Below are 23,113 nucleotides of genomic sequence, written 5' to 3' on the forward strand. Positions count from 1 at the left end.
ATGGGAGAGTTGGGACTCCTTGGACTATCCTGTTTCAGCGAGCCAAACTGAGGCTGACAGCCAGGGCAGGGTGACTGATGGGTACCTAGCAAGGGCAGCCTAAGGCAGGCAGGGGCTGCAAGTCAGGAGCAGAATAAAGATTTCTGGGAACTTTCCACAGCGGAGGTGATGAATTTTGGAGTTAGATGTGGGGGCAAATGTAGGCTGTAGGGAGGAGGCATTGAAGTCAAACTGTTATTAGCTTGGGAGCCTGCACTGATGGTAATGCTACCAAGAGAAATAGAGAAAACGGGACTGGAAGAGGGCCTGGGATGCCCACTCCCTATCCTCCTTCCCTGCCTGGCCAACTTCTGTTCATCTCTCAAGATCTAGCTCCTTTAGGAAGCCTCCCGTCTCCTCCCCTCCCTGGGCTCCTGCCACTGTGGTCTAGCATACTCTGTGCTCACCCCATTCAATACCTCCCACAGGGAGATGCAATGACCTGTCTCACCTCGCCAGGGAAGGAAATAGAATGCAAGACTCAGAGGCTCCAGGATTCTCTACATTTAAGGTGGATGCAGAGCCGGGCAGACCAAGCACTGGAAGAGGAATGCCCTGGTAGTGGGTATCTTCCCAACACACTGCACACAGTGACTCAGGGCTTGCTGAATTTTTTTATTAAGCTGTATCTCTTGCTCTCTGTTTTTTTTTTTTTTTTTTTTTTGAGACAGAGTCTTACTCTGTCAGCCAAGCTGGAGTGCAATGGCGTAATCTCAGCTCACTGCAACCTCTGTCTCCTGGGTTCAAGTGATTCTTCTGCCTCAGCCTCCCAAGTAGCTGGGACTACAGGTGCACACTACCACACCCTACTAATTTTTGTATTTTTAGTAGAGATGAGGTTTCACTGTGTTGGCCAGGCTGGTCTCAAACTCCTGACCTCAAGTGATCCACTGGCCTCGGCCTCCCAAAGTGTTGGAATTACAGATGTGAGCCACCATGCCTGGCCTGTATCTCCTTTCTTAATAATAATAACAACAACAACAACAACAACAACAACCCAGCATTTACACTGAATAGAAGGAAGACTACACCATTGTTCTAGATAATTTAAAATTTGGCTTATCTATAGTAACCAGGTCATTTTATTCATTTACTTGTTTCTATTACACATTCATGAATATTTCAATTTTCACATGTATTTCATATATATATACCATTCAAATTAAACAATATACAACAGGTTATTGTTAATAATTATAAACATTTATTAAGCACCAAGAGTATACTGTGATGGTTGCTATATGAAAACATAATGATCGATATAGTATCCCTGCCATTGAGCTTACAATCTAAAATGAAATACAAGGCTATCAGCCTACTAAAAATTTCCTTAACTTAGAAATGGCTACTTTGGCAAATAAGTGAGGCAAAATGACCTATTATTCAGGCGCAGTGTTAATAAGGCTTTGAGTATGATCCAAAGAACGTTTTACTTGTACCCATTTTTCCTGATTATAGTACACTTGCTAAGAAAAACAGTACACAGAATTTTGGCATGAACAATGAATTATTTCAAATTGTCTTATCGGACTTTAAACAAAGAGATGCTTACTGGCCTAAGTTTTCCAGCAGCCAGGGAAAGCCCTATTAAATATATTATGAACTAGACCAAGTTTCTCTTTTAATCCACTTACAATTCTTTTTTTTTTTTTTTTTTTTTGAGAGGGAGTCTCGCTCTGTTGCCCAGGTTGGAGTACAGTGGCACGATCTCGGCTCACTGCAAGCTCTGCCTCCTGGGTTCAGGCCATTCTGCTGCCTCAGCCTCCTGAGTAGCTGGGACTATAGGCGCCTACTGCCACGCCCGACTAATTTTTTGTATTTTTAGTAGAGACGGGGTTTCACCGTGTTAGCCAGGATGGTCTCCATCTCCTGACCTCGTGATCCACCCGCCTCGGCCTCCCAAAGTGCTGGGATTACAGGCTTGAGCCACCGTGCCCAGCCTACTTATACTTTTTAAACTTCTTCCTCTTCTCCTATATTTAAGGGCTCCAATGATACTACTTATCAGGGAAGAAAGTACTGTATCTAGATAAACTACCCTTAAATATTAGAGGCTTAGCAAGTTGAAATTCTAGAAAACACTAATTCATAATTTTTTTTTATTGTTTTATTTGAGACGGAGTCTTGCTCTGTCACCCAGGTTGGAGTGCAGTGGCATGATCTGGGCTCACTGCAAGCTCTGCCTCCCGGGCTCACACCATTCTCCTGCCTCTCAGCCTCCTGAGTAGCTGGGACTCCAGGTGCCCACCACCACGCCCGGCTAATTTTTTTGTAGTAGAGACGGGGTTTCACTGTGTTAGCCAGGATGGTCTCGATCTCCTGACTTCGTGACCTACCCGCCTCGGCCTCCCAAAGTGCTGGGATTACAGGCATAAGCCACCATGCCCGGTCTATTTTTATTTTTATTTTTGAGATGGAATCTCATTCTGTTGCCCAGGCTGCAGTGCAGTGGCGCGATCTCGGCTCACTGCAACCTCTGCCTCCCTGGTTCAAGCAATTCTCCTGCCTCAGCCTCCCGAGTAGCTGGGACTATAGGCGCCCGCCACCACTCCTGGCTAATTTTTTGTATTTTTAGTAGAGACAGGGTTTTACTGTGTTAGCCAGGATGGTCTCGATCTCCTGACCTCATGATCCAGCCGCCTCGGCCTCCCAAAGTGCTGGGATTACAGGTGTGAGCCACTGCGTCTGGCCACTAATTCGTATTTTAAAAGAGGACTGAGCAAAGACAGCAGTGGAACCTCTAGCTACAGGAGATGCCTGGCTATGCCTGATATGTAAACAAACACCAGCAGTTGAGTTCAGGCCATGCATCTTCAAAGTGATGAAGAATGTAGGTAAATGCCTATTTTCCTGCTCCATATTTCTCGTGTAGAGGTATATGAGAATTTAGCATCAAGACTCTGTACTGCAAACCCTGTCCTATGTTGCCTATATTCATAGTATAATATTTAATAAATATTCCCAAGGTTGTCATTGCTGGTCACATATTAGCTGACAAAGGCACACTGAAGAGACTTTGATTCTTACTGTCAAAGGCAAAGATTGTTTTAAACTACTGAATACATACAATCTTAAACTATGTGATGATTATTTTCAATCATTTATGATAATTTTAATTCTAAAAGATTACTAAAAAAATAATTGGTTGTAGGGTATCTGAAAACAAAAATAGAATGTACTCCATAAAGTACATGCACAGAATTTTTAAAAATGCAGGCATACAAATATTTAATGGCAGAGTGGTAATAACCTGAGACTTTTTAAAAATGGCAAAACAATATTTCAGCAATTTTTGGAAAACAAAATATTTTCCCTAAGAAGTCTCTCTTGGCAACTTTCTCTTTAAGTAACAAAGCAGCAGCAACATTTTTTAAATGTTCATAAAGCTCGCTTTACATTAACAAGTTTATTAAGGAAGAGTGGTCCTGAAACTTCAGGATAAAACTTTTGATAAAAGTAGAATCACTAATTTTGACCTAAAACAGACACTAAAACACTCCTCCTTCCAATTTAAGAGTGTCATTTATACCTCCTACTTGTAGTAAATAAATCCAATTAATTATAAGATTTGAAATGGAAAATCTGAAACACCTATCAACATCATTTTCTTCTAAGATGACAGAAATTAACAATGGATTTCCCCCAAAAAAGGAGAAGAGAGTTTTTAAAAACTTCATTATAGCTGTGGTAAATGAATCCAGGTTTACCAATCTCAGATCTCAATGCACTTAGTTTTAGTTGGTATTCTGTGAGATGGCTATAATTCCTGATTTAAGTATGCAGTATGTATTTTTTTAAGGCAAGGCAAGTTTGAATATGTATAAAGCACAGATATCAGCATGGTTATAAAGGCAATATGACCGACATACACATTCACTTTTCTGAAGCAATACATTCCAAGCTACATACAATTTAATTTCATGTCCTATTCTAAGATTACGTGCTTAACATTAAGCTTAGAAACATAATTGCTGTAATACATTAAAAATACTTCATTTTCCAATATTGTAAAGTGTATTTTCAAATGCCTGGTAGAAACTTTTTGCACAAAAATTTAAAAGACATCCTACTAGCTAGCTATTACTACTGTGTTAAGTAATCATTCGAAGGAAGAATTCACAAGGAGAGGTTATAAAACTAAGCATAATAATTATTGCATTTAACTAAAAAAAAAATCAAGTAGTTCAGAATTACACCTGTTTTTTGTCTTAGTAATGGGTATATCCACTTTATAGCTACTAGTTTGATAAATATACTAAGATTGTATAAGATTCATTTTTCTTGTTTTTGTTTTTCTTGGTTGGTTATTTTTTCTGTGCCCTTCCCCAACAGCAGTTGGAATTTTCTTTTGAATACAAAGTAAATTAATGTTTATACTGTTTTTTCACCTGAGTCATGTAGAAGGTGACTCCTTTCATTTTAAAAAGTTATATTTAATTTTGGGGGGGCCTGAATTAAAATTTAACATTTAACCATGTTTTTTTTTTGTAAACAGTCTACATGTCAACAAATGGATAAGGGTTAACAAAGGTGAATACTGACTTCATCTGTGTTTTAAACACGATTATATGCATTTTTCTTTTTTAATTAAAAAATGACATAAAACCATTCATACAGGTCCTTTTCTCGCTCAACTGCTTTGAGATATAGCTTTAAATATGGGTAGATCAAGATAAGTATGTTGGTAATTTCTTATCCTGCATAGAAAAGAAAAAGTAAAGGAACTTATTTCCTTCCTAAGGTCTCGGCTAGTTTCTTAAGTCTTTTCTTCAGCTCCAGTGGAAATTTCTCATAGCACTTCTTACAGACCGGCTTCATGTCAAACTCCACAAACTTATTCCTAAAGATAATAATTATTAAAAAAAAGAAATTAGTGGAAACATATTCAACAAAGATATAAAAATAATGTGAATTGTACTGAACTAAATGAAGGCAACTAGGTGATGATATCTATATTTATGTTAGTAAAAAAAAACATAATTCTAACCTCAATTCTTATTGTGATATATATATATATAAATTCAGTATCATTTGAAAAAAAAAGTCCTTATACATTGGTTCTATACATCCATCTGTGTAACACAGACTGTGGATTACATTTTATTCAGTACTAAGTAAACAGGAAATCTAATGTAAATACAATTTACTTAAGTACAGTCAATCACATTGTTTTTTTTTTGGAAACAGAGCCTCAACTGTCACCCAGGCTGGAGTGCAGTGGTGATCACAGCTCATTGCAGCCTCTAACTCCTGGACTCAAGTCATCCTCCCACCTCAGCCTCCTGAATAGCTGGGACACAAGTGCATACTACTATGCCTGGCTAAGTGCATACTACTATGCCTGGCTAACTTAAAAAAATTTTTTTTTTGGAGACACAGGGTCCTGTTGTATTGCCCAGGATGATAATCACATTTTAAAATATCTTGGGAATACCTTAAAGATAAATTTATCTAAAGAAAAGAATCATATTTTTATAATGTGAATGATTTCTTTATTGGAGGCAACATGATCTTACTTAGTACTTTAAATTAGGTAGCCATGAGGTTTAATTAATTTTAAATTATAAGGGGTTATTTTGGTTATCTGACAGAAAGGTTGCAAGAAAGTTTTTAATCACTCTTAACATAAATGTAACCAAATCACCTGTGGTTGTATTGTAAATGGTAGCTATTTGAAGAACTCAACTATTCTTTTGAAAAGCTAGGGCAATACACATCAATTTATTTTTAAAACGGTCCTGGAGAAGACAACTTTTCAGATAGCCTCCTGACCATCTGTAATGCATTTCCAACAGGTAATTACAGGAGCATATTACTGCTGAAATCCAGAGTGTTTAATTTTGAATTGAGTAAATATACAACTTGATAACTTGTTCATTGTCTGTAAAATCATATTCAGGTAGCATTTGTGAAATAAATCTAGTGATATATTGCTATCTATGACAAAAATGATAAAATCTACTGATTTTTTTACTGCATTTAAACATTAAACTAGACTTTGCTTCAAGATCATTTTAAAGGACAATGTTAGTAACAAAGGAAATTCCTAAACACATATTTAAAATGAAAAATCTTCTATTTTAAAACACCACACTGGGAATTATTTTACAGGCTTTTCCCCCAAGGGCTTCTTAGAGCAAAAGCTATTAAAACTGCCATTTTTGTGACAAAAGAAAAAAAATTATTCCTGTTTTCAGAGAGACTACCTTAGCAACCTTTCCCACTGTTTGAATCTTTTTTTTTTTTTTGAGACAGAGTTTCACTCTGTCGCCCAGGGTAGAATGTAGTGGCACGATCTTGGCTCACTGCAACCTCTGCCTCTCAGGTTTAAGCGATCCTCCTGTCTCAGCCTCATGAGTAGCTGGGATTACAGGCGCCCGCCACCATGCCTGGCTAATTTTTTTGTATTTTTAGTAAAGATGGGGTTTCACCATCTTGCCCAGGCTGGTCTCAAGTGATCTGCTGCCTCGGCCTCTCAAAGTGCTGGCATCACAGGCGCGAGCCACCATGCCCTGCCTGATTGTTTTAATCTTACATTTACATTTAATTCCTCTTTATGGAAGGAAACATGTAAACTGAAACAAAATATTTTTAGAGGTCCAAACACAATGTAACTATGAGGGAAAACTGGAACACTCGTGCTAGTAATTCAAGAGAATTTCAAAGATTGAAATACTTCTCATAAAAATCAGGAATAAAAAAAGAGTTTGAAGACATTGAGGAAATGAATTCATAAACAATAGCATATGGGTATTGTATCAATGCATATTCAAACATCACAGAAGAGGTCTTACGTAAATCTGATAGACTTTGCTTAGATATGAAACATGTTGAAAGATTTTTGTTTTTTTTTTTTGAGACGAGTCTCACTCTGTCACCCAAGCTGGAGTGTGGTGGCACAGTCCTGGCTCACTGCAACCTCAGCCTCCTGAGTAGCTGGGACTATAGGTATGGGCTACCACACCTGCCTAATTTTTTTTTTTTGATGGATGGGGTCTAGGCATGTTGTCCAGGCTGGTCTCAAACTCCTGGGCTCAAGCAATCCTTCCACTCTGGCTTCCCAAAGTGCTGGGATTATAGGCATGAGCCACCATGCCTGGCCATGCTGAAATAATTTAATACATAACTTAGAATATATGCATTTTTAAAAATATCAAACAACACTTATAATTTATCAATTAAATGATTTTGGCAAGGAAACCAAAAACCAGGGTTTTAAAAGCTACAGTTATCAGACAAAAATCCTTTAAAACTTTTTCCAGGTTCTATTAACAGATTAGAATTCTTCCCTTTGAATCCATTTAAAAAAAAATGAAAGAAATGTACACCATATGGTATTTTTAAAACGAGGTGAGTGAGTCTACAGAGTAAGTGAAATACATGACCACAAACTTGTATTAAGTATGGAGCGTATTCATTTAATCTTTGTAATTTTGCAATTATGCAATTCTACATAGGACGAATACTTGTATTTCAATCTCTGATGACTACAAATACATGCCCAAAAGTTGCAATGAGGGGGGAAGAAAGCAAAAGACAGAAACAGAACACAAACATATTCCAAAGAACTAACCAAAGGAGCAAGTAGCGAAAATGATGACAGAGCGATAGAAAAGTTTACAAACAGACTGGCTTTTTCTTTTTCTGCTTGTCCTTATCCTTTGCTTCTCTCTCCCGTTTGGCAAGTCGCCTCTTAAATTCTTCTGGCATTTTCTCATAACAGTGTTTGCAGACTGGCTTTAGGTCAATTTCAACAAACTTATCCCTTTGAGTAGGACAAAGAAGGAATAGAAGAAAGAACAGGGAACAATTAAAGGAAGAACCTTTACTTTCAGAGAAGGCCTGAACAGAAAGAGGAAATAAGAAATCAAATAATTCTTTTTCTAAATTCTAGGATTTTTTTTAAGTGTCACCCCAAAGTTTTCAGTCTTAGGATTCACACTGGACAAAACCGTAGACTTACTTGAGTGTTAACTTAGTGTTGCAGGTAGAACAGGCAAAGCAGTTCACACACCAGGCCTTATTAAGAGCAGAGACCACTAGAGAAAGAGGAAAGAGATCTTGGTCACATGGAAATACATCCTTATGGGAAGCAGGGCAGCTTACAATTTCAACTCTAAAACAGAACTACGACTGTGTCTGTGGCACTTGGTGGAGGTTCTCAATAATCTTTTTTTTTTTTTTTTTTAAATGAGACAGGGTCTTGCTCTATTGCCCAGGCTGGAGTACAGTGGCACAATCTTGGCTCACTGTAGCCCCAACCTCCCAGGTTCAAGTGATCCTCCCACCTCAGCCTCCTGAGTAGCTGGGACTACAGGTGCACGCCACTACACCTGGCTAATTTTTTTTTTTGATACGGACTCTCGCTCTGTTGCCAGGCTGGAGTGCAGTGACGCAATCATGGCTCACTGCAACCTCCGCCTCCTGGGTTGAAGAGATTCTCCTGCCTCATTTTCTTGAGTAGCTGGGACTACAGGCGTGAGCCACCATGACCAGCTAATTTTTGTATTTTTAGTAGAGACAGGATTTCACTATGTTGGCCAGGATGGTCTCGATCTCTTGACCTGGTGATCCGCCTATCTTGGCCTCCCAAACTGCTGGGACTACAGGCGTGAGCCACTGCGCCTGGCCTATACCTGGCTAATTTTTGTATTTTTTGTAGAAACACAGTTTTGCCATGTTTCCCAGGCCGGTCTTGAACTCCTGGGCTCAAGCAATCTGCCAGCCTCAGTCTCCCAAAATGCTAAGATTACAGCCATGAGCCACCATGCCCAGCCAAGAACCTCTTTCTTGACAGCTTCTTTTTTTTTTTTTTGAGACGGAGTCTCGCTCTGCCGCCCAGGCTGGAGTGCAGTGGCCGGATCTCAGCTCACTGCAAGCTCCTCCTCCCGGGTTTACGCCATTCTCCTGCCTCAGCCTCCCGAGTAGCTGGGACTACAGGCACCCGCCACCTCGCCCGGCTAGTTTTTTGTATTTTTTAGTAGAGATGGGGTTTCACCGTGTTAGCCAGGATGGTCTCGATCTCCTGACCTCGTGATCCGCCCATCTCGGCCTCCCAAAGTGCTGGGATTACAGGCTTGAGCCACCACGCCCGACCTCTTGACAGCTTCTTTTCTTTTGTTTTTCAGACAGGGTCTCGCTCTGTTGCCCAGGCTGTACTGCAGTTGTGTGATCACAGCTCGAACTCCTGGGCTCAGGCAGTCTTCTCATCTCATCCTCCTGGGTAGCTGGGACCACAAGTATGTGCCACCATATCTGGCTAATTTTTTATTTTTATTTTGTAGAGATGGAGGTCTTGCTGTGTTGCCCAGGCTGGTCTTGAATGCCTGGCCTCAAGAAATTCTCCTGTCTCGACCTCCTTAAGTGGTGGGATTACAGGTGTAAGCCACCGCACTCGGCCCTCAACCTTTATGTATACAGTATGTGCAGGATGCTGTTTCTTTTTTTTTTTTTTTTGAGATGGAGTCTCGCTCTGTCGCCCAGGCTGGAGTGCAGCGGCCGGATCTCAGCTCACTGCAAGCTCCGCCTCCCGGGTTCACGCCATTCTCCTGCCTCAGCCTCCCGAGTAGCTGGGACTACAGGCGCCCGCCAACACGCACGGCTAATTTTTTGTATTTTAGTAGAGACGGGGTTTCACCATGTTAGCCAGGATGGTCTGGATCTCCTGACCTTGTGATCCACCCGTCTCGGCCTCCCAAAGTGCTGGGATTACAGGCTTGAGCCACTGCGCCCGGCCTAGGATGCTGTTTCTAGGATGCCTTGAGGATACCAAAATCTCAGATGCTCAAGTCCCTCATATAAAATGCATATAGCCTATGTACATTGTCTTATATACTGTTTTTTTTTTTTTTCTGAGACAAAGTTTCGCTCTTGTTGCCCAGGCTGGAGTGCAATGGTGTGATCTTGGCTCACGGCAACCTCAAGTGATTCTCCTGCCTCTGCCTCCCGAGTAGCTGGGATTATAGGCATGCACCACCACACCCGGCTAATTTTTGGTATTTTTAGTAGAGACAGGGTTTCACCATGTTGGCCAGACTGGTCTTGAACTCCTGACCTCAGGTGATCTGCCCGCCTCAGTCTGCCAAACTGTTGGAATTACAGGCGTGAGCCACTGCTCCTGGTCTTGTCTCGTATACTTTAGATCATCTCTAGATTAATTATAATGCCTAGTACAATGCAAATGATGTGTAAATAGTCATTATACTGTATTATTTGTATTGTTATATTATTTTTCTCTAAATATTTTTGTTTCATAGTTGGCTGAATCCACGGATGTTTGGATCCAGCCCTTGGATACAGAGGGCTGACTTTAATCTTTCCCTGTCCTTAAGTATCCTGTGAAGTTATAAATGTGTGCCATGTCTTACACCAGCAACTGTGCCCCCTAGACCCGGGCACATGTGGCGACTGTCCATGCATCATGTTGTTTAGGTGAGCTTGCTGTTTCTGTCCCTACTGCTGTTGGTCCAACAAGGAAATATGAACTAGGTATATAATTTTCAAAAATCCAGACATTAACTTATTTGCCCCTGTAGGAGTCTTTTTTCCAGAGCTGGTAACAAGACAGCTTCCTTTGCAGCTTCTTTCACCTGGCATCTGTTTCACAGAGGAGGGAGGTTTTATTTTCAATGGCGCTAAAGATTGTTTTCCTGGATTGTTTTCACAAACCGCACATGAACAGTGTTTCAAAAGTATTTCCCGAATTAGGTGATGTCTGCAGGGAGCCATGAATCATGCTGAAAACAGGATTGTTCAAAACTTTGCCAGGAAGTCTCTGGCAGAATTGTGTTAGCGACTGTTAGCAAACACAGCTGCTTCCTTTCTGTTCCAATCAATCAGCCCAGCCTAATTACCAAAGTACAAGGGTGGTAAGTCCTAGATATGCTTGCTGATAACTGCCAGGTTTTAGTATGTGGAGGTTAAAGTGCCTCTTCCTAACTACGATAGCAGATTAAACTGTTCCTAATAAACGTTGTTCTAGAGTTTCCTGAAACTGGACACAGAAACTGGTCTTAGTGTCCACCAGGGACAATTCCCATGATTGCTGGCATACAACACGGCGGTAGTGACCGAAAGTAGTATCATAAATCAGTAACAAATCCAACTCTTTGATATTATCATCTTACTGCTACAGATTACTTGGGAAATACGCCAAAGAAAGAGAAAAAGCAACTGATAACGATCACATTCCAAACAATAGCAATCACCAACCTGAATTTTCACATTACCCTAGTGTTTTTGTGTCAAAGTGGTACCAATTTAAAACTCACACAGATACTTACCATCACCTTCTATAACACGATTGCAGTGGAAACAAACATCACCAAATAGCTGAGAATACAAAAAGGTGGTCAAAGTTCAAGATGTGTTAAATATTTTAGAACACTGAACATTTAAAAATAGCTGGTTATCTAAATTGAGAATTTATCACTACTAGAGAAAATTAGTAAAAGTTCTTTGACAAGTGTTTTACTTCTTACAATGAAAGTAATTCACTGCCATCAATTAAAAAAAAAAAAAACTTTCCAGATGATAGTTTGAACACCCAAATAAGTAATGCAAAATACAGAAATCTGTGAGTCCATATGGATAAGAAACAGACGAATGAATAAACCTATAGACAGGAGAGGAGGTGGGCTCTCGCTCAGGCAGAACACTGAGGTGGAGACTATGGGTGGAGGATGTGGGGCTGGAGAACAGTCGTTTGCAGCTGGCACAGAGACAGGAATCATCAAGGGGTGCTAAATCTAGGGCAGGCTGATGAGGAACAGGACATTTCCATGGTCATAAAATGATTGCCCACAGATTGCTTCTTTCTTACAAAAGAGGGAAGGAAATTGTAATTCATAGCGATGTTATCGGCCAGCACCACGCTTGGGAGATCACCAGTGCAGGAGAGGTATAAAGTGCTCCAGGGGCAAGGTTCTGAGAGGATGCCTGCCACCGTATGGGGCTGCAACCTGCTGTGTATAACCTCATCTAAGCACAGAGAAGCAGCAGTGAACCCAAGAGGAAAGTAGTCTATTAAAAGGGAGTAGGGGCCCTCTGCATCCCTCCAAAATGTCAATGTCATCAAAAATTTTAAAAGGCTCTGGAAATGTTCCAGATTTAAGAAGGCTAAAGAAACATCACAACCCCAGGCTGGGTCCAGTCTGGGAGTGGAAAAAGTGCTGTGAGGATGCTACTGACTCAAGCGACAAAATTGGAATAAATGGGTTAAAGAATAGTATCAATATTGATAACTACGATTATGTCAGAGAGTCCCATATTCTTGGGAAATACACACTAAAGTATTTAGGGGTAAAGGAGTGTGATGAACTTATTGGCAAATGCTTTAGAAACGGCCATCGTACTTGTATATAATATTTACGTAAGTATGTGTTTTACACAGGAAGACCGAGCGCGTGAAACGATAAAGTGAAATGTGGACTTGAATGAAAGGCATACAGGTATTCTTTGTATTTTCCATTTTATAGTTAGCTTCTGAGTCTGAAATTATTTCCCAAATACAAAGTTAAAAACAAATCTCTACTCAACAACGCACATCTTCCAAGAGATTTACTTGTACTTAAACTACTGATAAGCTTAGGTTCACAAAAGTCTATCTGGCACCCAGTGACTAAAGTCAATACCTGGTTATAGTGGGTTTCACAATACGCCAGGCCTTTCCTCTCATAATGGCGATGTCCAAGAAAGGGTTTCTCACACTTGGCGCAAACAAAATGCTGAAAAGAAAAATTGCTAGAGGTCATTTTTGAATTGCCATATTTTATATCTAATAAAGGAAACCCCAAAGTTAACCTATTTTCAGAGAAGATGAATGAAAGTTTGAGACAATCATTTCATTTGGCCATAGGTGGCCTCATAATATAATACTTTTGCAGTTTTAATTCAGGTGTCTGTCTTTAAAGGTTACTTGACGTAGCCTATTACAATAGCCCAAAAAGAGAACAGAGGTGAGCATCTTAGTAGCACCTACAAAGGAGGAGCTGCTGCTGGATACAGACCGTGGCACTTCCTGCTTCAAGAAGGCTTTAGGAGCAAAAGTGCACATCCTGTATCATTACTGAGACATTCACAAAAGCAGTGTACATTCTATATTCTTAACTGTCAGCAAAGTCAATTGTCTTTAAAATGTCCATGTTTAATCTTTAGAGTCTCCTAATCTTGCCAGGACACCTGAATCATAGAGATTTGAAAGTACTAGTTACCCCTGAATCATGAAGATTTGAAAGTATTGGTTACACCTTAATCATGGAGATTTGAAAGAACTGGTTACCCTATGCCATTCAGAACTCACCTCCACATGCCACTGCTTGCCCATGGCGTTCACCACGCGCCCTTCAATGGGCCGTCGGCAAGCGCCACAGATGGGGACCCCCATTTTATCATGGCATGGCAGGCAGTACAGCTCCCCTTTCAGCTCCCGCGCATCAGCAGTCAGTTCCTTCCTGTCCGTGAGAAAGACAGCCAGCTTAATACTAATACTAAGAGAGAAAAACGGCCAACCGATGGGGCTAGCACACTTTTCAGGTTTTTAAAGACATTACTATGACAATCCCTGCAAATTTCTTTTTCCCCCTTTAGAGGTGATCAGAATAACCTGAATTAATAGGCCTGAACAGGTTTCAGACTCCTACCAAAACATCTGTATCTTAAAAGGATAAGATGCAAGACTAGGTCAGATACACACCAACACACCAGGCATATTCATCATTTCCTTCTTATATTATCACATTACATTTTAGTCCATTTGTCTTCGTTTAAAAGCTACAGGGAATAATCACAGTGCTGAGGGTAGACTCAGTAATACTACCTGCTATGGTGTGACTGTGCCCTCCAAAGTTCATGATCCCCAGTGCGGGTGTTGGGAAGGAAGACCTCTAAGGGGTGATTAGATCACGAAGGCTCTGCCCTCACGGATGGATTAATGCTGTTATTGAGGGGGTACGTTCCTTATAAGAGGACGAATTCAGCCTCCTTCCTTCTCTTCCTTCCCCCTTCCTCTCTCCCCCGCCATGTGATGCCCTCTGCTATGTTATGATGCAGAAGAAGGTCCTCACCAGATGCCAGCCCCTTGATCTTGGACTTTCCAGCCTCCAGAACCATGAGCCAAATACATTTCTGCTGGTTACAAATTACCCAGTTTGTGGTATTCTGTTACAGGTGCATAAAATAGACTAAGACATGACCTTTCCAAGCAAACTGAGAAGTTGGGAGGCTAGTTCCATTTACTAACAATTATTTAAATGGTCACAAGCTGCTGAAGAGTTATAGGTTAACAGATTTATTTTCATAAACAATAAAATTCCCAGAATTTTCTTTCTCCAAATACTCAAATTAAATATTATTTTCAGTCTCCTGCATCAGTAAACATTTGGTCAGAGATGGTCCCAATTAGTCAAATAGACTCATCTGAATTTCACCCCTTTTATGTAATTCTCTAGGAGAGACGCTAATGAAAAGTGGACAGAGGAGAATCCCCCAAGAGGAAGAATAGGTAAGAAAATGAGATAAGGCACAAACTGATAATTCAGTCACAAAGGATGAGATGGCTGAACTTATGTGACCAAACTGTTTTCTTTTTTTTCACTTTTTTTTTTATGAGATGGAGTCTTGCTCTGTCATCCAGGCTGGAGTGCTGTGGTGCGATCTCGGCTCACTGAAAGCTCCGCCTCCCGGGTTCACACCATTCTCCTGCCTCAGCCTCCCGAGTAGCTGGGACTACAGGTGTCTGCCACCATGCCCGGCTAATTTTTGTATTTTTAGTAGAGATGGGGTTTCACTGTGCTAGCCAGGATGGTCAGGATGGTCTTGATCTCCTGACCTCGTGATCTACCTGCCTCGGCCTCCCAAAGTGCTGGGATTACAGGCGTGAGCCACCGCGCCTGGCCAACTATTGCTAATTTTCTTAGGCACAATAAGAGTATTGTGGTTCCGACCAGGTGCAGTGGCTCATGCCTATAATCCCAGCATTTTGGGAGGCCAAGATGGGTGCACTGCTTGAGCCCAGGAGTCTGAGACCAGCCTGAGCAACATAGCAAGACTCCATCTCTACAAAAAAATTAAAAAAGGGTGGTGTGTGCCTGTGGTCCCAGCTATTCTGGAGGCTGAGGTGGGAGGATTGCTTGAGCCCAGGAGGGTGTGGTTTCAGTGAGCTATGACTGCCCACTGCACTTCAGCCTGGGCAATAGAGCGAGATCCTGTCTCAAGAGAAAAAAAAAAAATTAAAAATAGTATCGTGGTTCCATAGGAAAATGCCCTTATTCTCAGGAGATGTATACTGAGAGTCATGAGAAATTTTAGAGGTATATGTATACATGCACATGCACACACATACACAGGAGGGTGAAACGAGAATGTACTGTATACACACAAGCGTGGCAAAATGTTAACTGGTGAAACAAAATTAAGGGTATACAGGTTTCATTATAGCATTCTCTTAATTCTTCTACAGGTTTAACATTTTCTAGACTACAAATTGGAGAAAAACAATTTAGTTTGCTAGAGTAACAGAAATAGAGATAAATGTAGTCTTTCCTTCCCACTGCTTGTGTAATAAAAAAGAAACAATTCCAGTACCCGCAGTTGGCACAGTTGAAATGGTCTGGATGGTAGGGGTCATTCTTGAATATCAGAGGCTGCTCGTCGATGATAGCATGGCATTTCTGGCAGATATATTTCCCAAGGCCTCTCGCTTTCTCACGATTATGACAGGGGCGACACAGGTGTCTAAACAGAGCCAAAACTTAAATTTAAAATTTCAGGTTCTTTCTAATGGTTAAAAAGAAATATGCTTCCCTCACCTCTGAAAAGAAATTAAACAAACCATTTCTTAAAAAAATCACTCCTGTGCTTAACAGAGCAGAATCAAGCTACACGAAAATTGTGTTCCAACCCTAATATCTGACTGATTTTCATGAAACTCCATCTAGGCACATCCCCTGTTGGTAGTTCAGCCATGCATGGAGCAGTTATGCCCTGTGCATAGCAATGCAAGGGTCCACTCCCAGCAGCAGCACTCAGTCAACACACTGCAGTGTCTGAGTTCCCATGCCCTCAATTCGGTGTCCTACAGAACTGCCTTACATCCCACATGGAGAATACATGTGATCTTGTCACAGTCACATTTTCCACCTGCATCTGACAAGGATGAAAATCCACCTACCTCCCAGCATTCTTGACAAACCCGATATCCGCCAGAACTTCCTGGCAGAGGTCACAGCGGAAGCACTCTGGATGCCAGCTGTTATTCATGGCTTTGATAACTCGGCCAATGATGAATTCACCTGTGGGAAAGCAACACCCAAAGGATGTTACTAAGTAACAAGCATGGCACTTTATTTACTAAGAGAGCAATTAAGGAAAGACAGTGAGGGAAAAAACCATTTAAGCCTTTCTCAACAAAGGAACTATTTTTTTTTTTTTTTTTTTTTTTTTTGAGACAGAGCTTCGCCCTTGTTGTCCAGGCTGGAGTGTAACGGCACCATCTTGGTTCACTGCAACCTCCACTTCCTGGGTTCAAGTGATTCTCCTGCCTCAGCCTTCCAAGTAGCTGGGATTACAGGCATGCGCCACCACGCCCGGCTAATTTTGTATTTTCAGTAGAGGTGGGGTTTCTCCATGTTGGTCAGGCTGGTCTCGAATTCCCGACCTCAGGTGATCCTCCCGCCTTGGCCTCCCAAAGTGCTAGGATTATAGGTGTGAGCCACCACACCTGGCCAGTAGAGGAACTTTTTATTCATGTGTCTACCAGAGTAAGCACATTAGAAAAAAAGTTTTTATTTCATCTGAGTTTTTGTTTTTGATTCAGTAGCCACGTTTTTGGGCTGTTTTGTCTCATCTCTGAATCTAGTTTTCCTTTCCAAATGAGGTACTAGGCTGTCTTGAATGCCTTTTGGTTATTTCTGTCATTGTCAACATAGACAACTGAAACCTACTGCACAGTTTCTTATAACCCACACTTAATTTATTCTTTCATTAAACCTTTAGAACATTCTACTCAGTTCCTTCAATCTCTGGAAACCTAGCAGAGGGATTAGCAACCAGTGAAGTGGACAATCCATTGCTTATGCGCCATGCAAGCAACGCTGAAGCATCCCTAAGCATCGAAAGCACCTCACTGATGTCTTCCCTGCCTCTTTCCTGGCAAAACCAAAAGCAAGTAGATAAAGGTTGTGTTAACACAGGAAAAGAACAATCCTAATCGCCACCTGATAGGAGTCCTAGTTCATCCCCAAATACCTCTACTTTAAATGTCCTTAAAAATCAATTCTCTCTAGGTTTTGATACTCCTCCAGCTTGTTATATATTAACAATAGGGAAGAGGAGTGATGAAGTATCCAACAGTTATTCATAATGAGCACCAAAAATCATCTTTAGCATCGATACTTCACCAGTGTGAAATGACTTAAGGAATTTGGAAGCTTATTTTTTTTTTTTTTTTTCCCGAGATGGAGTTTTGCTCTGTTGCCCAGGCTGGAGTGAAGTGGCCCAGGCTTGGCTCACTGCAACCTCTGCCACCTGGGTTAAAGCGATTCTCCTGCCTCAGCCTCTTGAGTAACTGGGATTACAGGCACCTGCCACCACGTCCAGCTAATTTTTGTATTTTTAGTAGAGATGGGGTTTCCCCATGTTGGCCAGGCTGGTCTCAAACTCCTGACCTCAGGTGATCCTCCTCCCTCTGCCTCCCAAAGTGCTAGGATTACAGGTGTGAGCCACCGCACCCGGCCGGAAACTTACTTTTTACTTGACGTTTAGCAGTAAAACTTACCACACTGATGACAGCAAGGGGCAAAGAGCATCTGAAAGTCATGTTCACAGTACTTTCTTCCTTCAAACTGAAAGAGAGGGTACCACCAACTTACAAACATGAAATAATCACAGGAGAAATATAATTATTTGATGGAGATATACAGGAAAGATGTTTCCGCACTAAGAGTTTGTAACTCTACCGGGATTTTAAAAAGCAGATACACTTTTGCACCATCCATACATCTGCACGTTGGTACAGGAAAGACATATGGAATGAGTTAAGGCTAGAGTGACTAGTACACCTACAGGGATGGTGACCCGGCCTCTGACTGTGCTGAACTGTTTTCTGGCTCAAATACCCTGCCTTTAATGAATCTGTTGAAAGCTATGGATCACCTCTCCCTCCAGAAAGTAGGCACATACATACTACTCACTTCCCACATTTTTTAGGTCGATATCTGTAATTCTCACTGTAACCTTAAATATTTACAAAGGGCAAATATTCTAGCACATTGTACTTTACTTATTTTTTTTTTTAAATGGAAGTCTTGCTATGTTGCCTAGACTGGTTATTGGACTCCCGGCCCAAAGCAATCCTCCTACCTCAGCCTCTCAAAGCACTGGGACCACAGGCATTAGCCAGTACGCTCAGCCCTAGCACATTTTAAAATGACCAAAATCCATTAAAAAAAATCCTTTTAACAGCCAAGATTTTTACATCTTTCATTTCTTGCACTGTTTCCATTTCATGTCCTCCAATTTTATCCGAGTATATTTTTTGTACTTGTCTTTAACTGATCGCCCTGCCATACTTTTCTGCTATATATATATATATATATAAAACATGAAATTTTAAAATGTGCTTTCTGAATCCATAAGGCTGTAAAGGTTAACATTTATTTTCTTCTGTATTATCATTACAATGATTAGTACAGGACAAGCAAGACGTAAATATTAATTTTTTAATACTATCTGTTTACTTGAAAAGCGTATCTTAGTGATAGTGAAATGAGTCGGGCTGCCCTTTCCTCCTACAATTATTTCATGTATCTCATGCATCAATATGGCTTTCCACTAGACGACTCAGGTTCAATATTAATTCTAGGTCTATTTTCTATCTTGGGGGTTGCTTTTTTAAAAAAATATACAAATGCTAAGAAGCCTTTTTCACATTACTAAGTCGTGAGACTTCTTATAGTAATGTCTCCCCTTCAGTCTTTGAGCTCCTTACAAGTTATATGTCAAAAGTCATACACTGTTTGATTATCAAAATCCATTTTTAATGATATCCATTTTTAATGTATTGCTTGTCAACTCCATTTCCTCAAATTATGGCTATAGATTTAGTTCATCCAATTGAGTGAACATATCTACCACAGCTTAACTGGCAAAGTCAGTTCTTACTATTGAACCAACCAAAGCAGATTTTCTCCTAGAAAAATAACTTTTTTTCTTTCCCCCAGAGTCTCACTCTGTTGCCCAGGCTGGAGTGCAGAGGTACAATCTTGGCTCACTGTAACCTCTGCCTCTTGGGTTCAAGCGATTCTCCTGCCTCAGCTTCCTGAGTAGCTGGGATTAGAGGCACCCGCCACCACATCCAGCTAATTTTTGTATTTTTAATAGAGACAGGGTTTCACCATGTTGGCCAGGCTGGTCTTGAACTCCTGACCTCAAGTGATCTGCCCGCCTTGGCCTCCCAAAGTGCTGGGATTACAGGTGTGAGCTACTATGTTCAGCTTTCACTTAATTCAAACTAATAAGCTGTCATATATTTAATGTATCTTTTGGTTTTTAGACTAGGTCTTGCTATGTTGTTCAGGCTTGTCTTGAATTCTTGGGCTCAAGTGATCCTTCCACATCAGCCTCTTGAGTAGTGGGATTACAGGCACACACTACCTTGCCCAGATTAATGTATTTGGTTTTTAAAGTTTATTAACAGAGGAGAATAAATTGATATGCTATTACTCATACTCTGCCACACTACATTATAATGTGAAGTCAAAAGTACAAGTATTTATGAAGCATGATATATTTCTGATGAATGTATGCCATCTATGTGTATAAAAATCTGATGTTTAGCTTTTAGCAGTAATTAATGGTACTACCATATGATCCAGCAATCTCACTACTGGGAATGTATCCAAAGGAAATAGAACCAGTATGTGGAAGAGATATCTGCAATCTCATGTTTACTGAAGCACTATTCACAATAGCCAAGATCTGGAAGCAACCTAACTGTCCATCAACAGATGAATGGATTAAAAAAATACGGTACAGTACTCTTTGGCCATACAAAAGAACGAGATCTTGTCATCTGTGGCGACACGGATGAACCTGGAGGACATCACATTAAGTGAAATAAGCACTGAAGGACAAATACTGCATGATCTTACTCACATGTGGAATCTAAAGAGGTTGATTTCATAGAAATAGTAAGATAGAGGTTGCCGGAGCCTGGGGAGAATGGAGTGGAGAGGATGGGGAGAAGATGGTCAAAGTTACAGTTAGGAGGAGTAAGTTCTACTGTTCTATTGAACAGTAGCGTGACTGTGGTTAATAATATTGCATTTCAAAATATTTCAAAATAGCTATTTCAAAATAGCTAGAAAAGGGGTATTTTGAATGTTCTCACTACAAAGAAATTATAAATGTACGAGGTGATGGATGTGTTAAATACCCTGATTTGATTTTTACACAATGTATACATGTATTGAAACATCACACTGTGCCTCATATGTGTAATTATTATGTCAATTAGAAACAAAAAAAAAAAACCAAAACGACCACAAAACAGCCTTCTGTATCTGCTGGGTCTGCATCCTTGGATTCAATCAACCAAGGATAAAAAAGTATGTGGAGGGAAAAACCCCAAACAATAAAAAATACCAATAGAAAAATAAAAATAAGACAAATTTAAAAACACAGTGTAACAACTATTTACATAGCATTTACATTTTATTAGTTATTATAAGTAATCTAGAGGTAATGAAAAGTATAAGGAGGATGTGCATAGGTTATATACAAATAAGTACACCATTTTTATATCAGGGACTTGAGCATTCGAAGATTTTGGTAAACTCTGAGGGTGAGGTGGGAGTGGGGTGGAGGGGGTGTCCTGGAACCAATCCTCTGTGGACACCATAAGACAACTGTATAAAAACTCAGAAATAACTCCATTAATTTAGTTAGAAATGATCAACTTTTATTCTGTATTAAATAAAAGAGAAAGATGTATATTGCATAAAAACACAAAAAACCCAGCAGTTAATATATATATATATTTTAGAAGGTATATATACACACACACACATACACACACACATATATATATATATATATTTTTGGAAGGTTGAAAATATAATCCCTGGCTAAGATAAAATAAAATTAGGATTAGCTGTAATTTGGAAAACACCTTTTAACAAGACAGGTAGGAGTCAAGAACACTGACCACGGATCCAGACTGCCTGCGTTCAAGATCTGACTGAAAGACCCATTGTGTGGCCTTGGGCAAGTTGCTTAACCTTTCAGGGCCTCCCAAGAGTCAAAAAGCGATACTGCTTTGGTCTGTTTGTTCTAGCTCATAGCATGCCCTCACTGTGACATTGTGAAATACATATTCGGTCTTCCTCCCAGTTTCTTGGCATATAGCTCCAAAAATCCTTGGAATCTTAAAAGTGATTTTTTTAATATGTTAATGAGGTGACTCATGACTGGCAGCCCTTAAGTAGATTCAGGATGGGACTGGGTTACCAGAAAGACCAAGGCAGAATTAGATGGTTGGTGTTTTCAGCCCCACCCTCCAGCCTTCAGGGAAGGCAGAGAGGAGCTGAAGGTTAAGTTGATCACCAATGGCCAAGTGTTTAATTAATCATGCCTACATAATGAAGCCTCCGTAAAAATGTAAAAGGACAGGGTGCAGACAGCTTCTGGATAGCTGAACACAGTGCAGTTTCCCAGAGGGTGGTACAGCCAGAGGTGGTGCGGAGGCTTTGACCACCTTCCCCCATACACCTCACCCTATGTATCTCTTCATCTGTATCCTTTGTAATATCCTTTTTTAAAATTTATTTTTATTTATTATTATTATTTTTTCAGAAACAGGGTCTTGCCCTGTTTTTCAGGCTGGAGTGCAGTGGCATGAGTATAGCTCACTGTAGCCTCCAACTCCTGGGCTCAAATGATCTTCCCACCTCCGCCTCCCAAGTAGCTGGGGCTGTGTGTGTCATCATGCCTGGTTAATTTTGTTCTTTTTTGTAGAGACGGGATCTCACTATGTTGTCCAGGCTGCTCTTGAACTCCTGGCTTCAAGCAATCCTCCCACCTGAGTCTGTCAAAGTGCTAGGATTACAGGTGTGCTCCACCGTGCCTGGCTGGTCATATTGTTTATAATAAACTGGTAGAGCCAGGCATGGTAGCATGTGCCTATAGTCCCAGCTACTGGGAAGGCGGAGGCAGGGAGACTGCTTGAGTGCACGAGATGGAGGCTGCAGTGAACTGTGATTGTTCCACTGCACTCCAGTTTAGGCGACAGAGCTTGGCCTTGTCTCAAAACAAACAAACAAAATACTAATAATAAACCAGTAAACGTGTTTCCCTGAGCTCTGTGAGTTGCTCTAGCAAATTAACAGAACCAGAAGAGGGGGCTGTGGGATCCCCAATTTACAGAGCACGTCAGCCAGAAGTACAGGGAAAGCAATCTGGGGCTTTCAATCGGCATCAGAAGGAGAAGACAGTCCTGTGGCTGACCCCTCAATCTGTGGGATCTGAGGCTATCTCCAGGTAGACAGTGTGGGAATTGAATTGGAGAACGCTCAGCTGGTGTCCACTGCAGAACTGATTGCTTGCTTTGTGTGTGGGGAAAAATTCCCAAACATTTGGTCACAGAAAAACTTCTGTGGTGACTGTTGTGGTGTGCAAGCAGAGGAAAAATGGTTTGTGTTTTCTATCCACCTCATTCACAATTTCTCACCAATGCTCTTTGCTTTGCTATCCCAGAGCTTTCTCTTAAAAAGGATGAATTCTTCTGAAATTAGTTAGGGGATGTAGTCAGGGGATGAAAAAGGCTAAGCCCTAAAAAGAAAGCTGTTGGCTGGGCGCAGTGGCTCACGCCTGTAATCTCAGCACTTTGGAAGGCTGAGATGGGCAGATCACAAGATCAGTAGTTTGAGACCAGCCTGACCAACACGGTGAAACTTGTCTCTACTAAAAATACAAAAATTAGCCAGGCGTGGTGGCATGCGCCTGTAATTCCAGCTACTGAGGAGGCTGAGGCAGGAGAATTGCTTGAACCCAGGAAGCAGAGGTTGCAGTGAGCCGAGAT

At 40.8% G+C, this 23,113-nt stretch overlaps 1 protein-coding gene across 10 annotated transcripts in view; it reads right to left on the reverse strand.

Moving 5' to 3' along the window:
* Positions 1-3,411: 3,411 nt before the first annotated feature.
* Positions 3,412-23,113, reverse strand: part of LIMS1 (LIM zinc finger domain containing 1) — a 150,578-nt gene continuing 130,876 nt past the window's right edge. For 9 of the 10 annotated variants that reach the window (XM_023190372.2, XM_023190377.3, XM_023190374.3 and 6 more), the window contains 8 exons: positions 17,813-17,879; positions 16,208-16,328; positions 15,622-15,771; positions 13,340-13,490; positions 12,672-12,764; positions 11,322-11,370; positions 8,003-8,078; positions 3,412-4,879 (listed from right to left, as the gene is read on the reverse strand). In XM_023190372.2, the coding sequence (XP_023046140.1) occupies positions 4,765-4,879; positions 8,003-8,078; positions 11,322-11,370; positions 12,672-12,764; positions 13,340-13,490; positions 15,622-15,771; positions 16,208-16,328; positions 17,813-17,879 (822 nt within the window). In that variant the 3' untranslated portion in view covers positions 3,412-4,764. The remainder of the gene's footprint in view (positions 4,880-8,002; positions 8,079-11,321; positions 11,371-12,671; positions 12,765-13,339; positions 13,491-15,621; positions 15,772-16,207; positions 16,329-17,812; positions 17,880-23,113) is intronic. The other variant, XM_023190373.2, reaches the window with a different exon arrangement.

The sequence above is a fragment of the Piliocolobus tephrosceles genome, chromosome 15 (assembly GCF_002776525.5).
Source record: "Piliocolobus tephrosceles isolate RC106 chromosome 15, ASM277652v3, whole genome shotgun sequence".
Taxonomy (NCBI): domain Eukaryota; kingdom Metazoa; phylum Chordata; class Mammalia; order Primates; family Cercopithecidae; genus Piliocolobus; species Piliocolobus tephrosceles.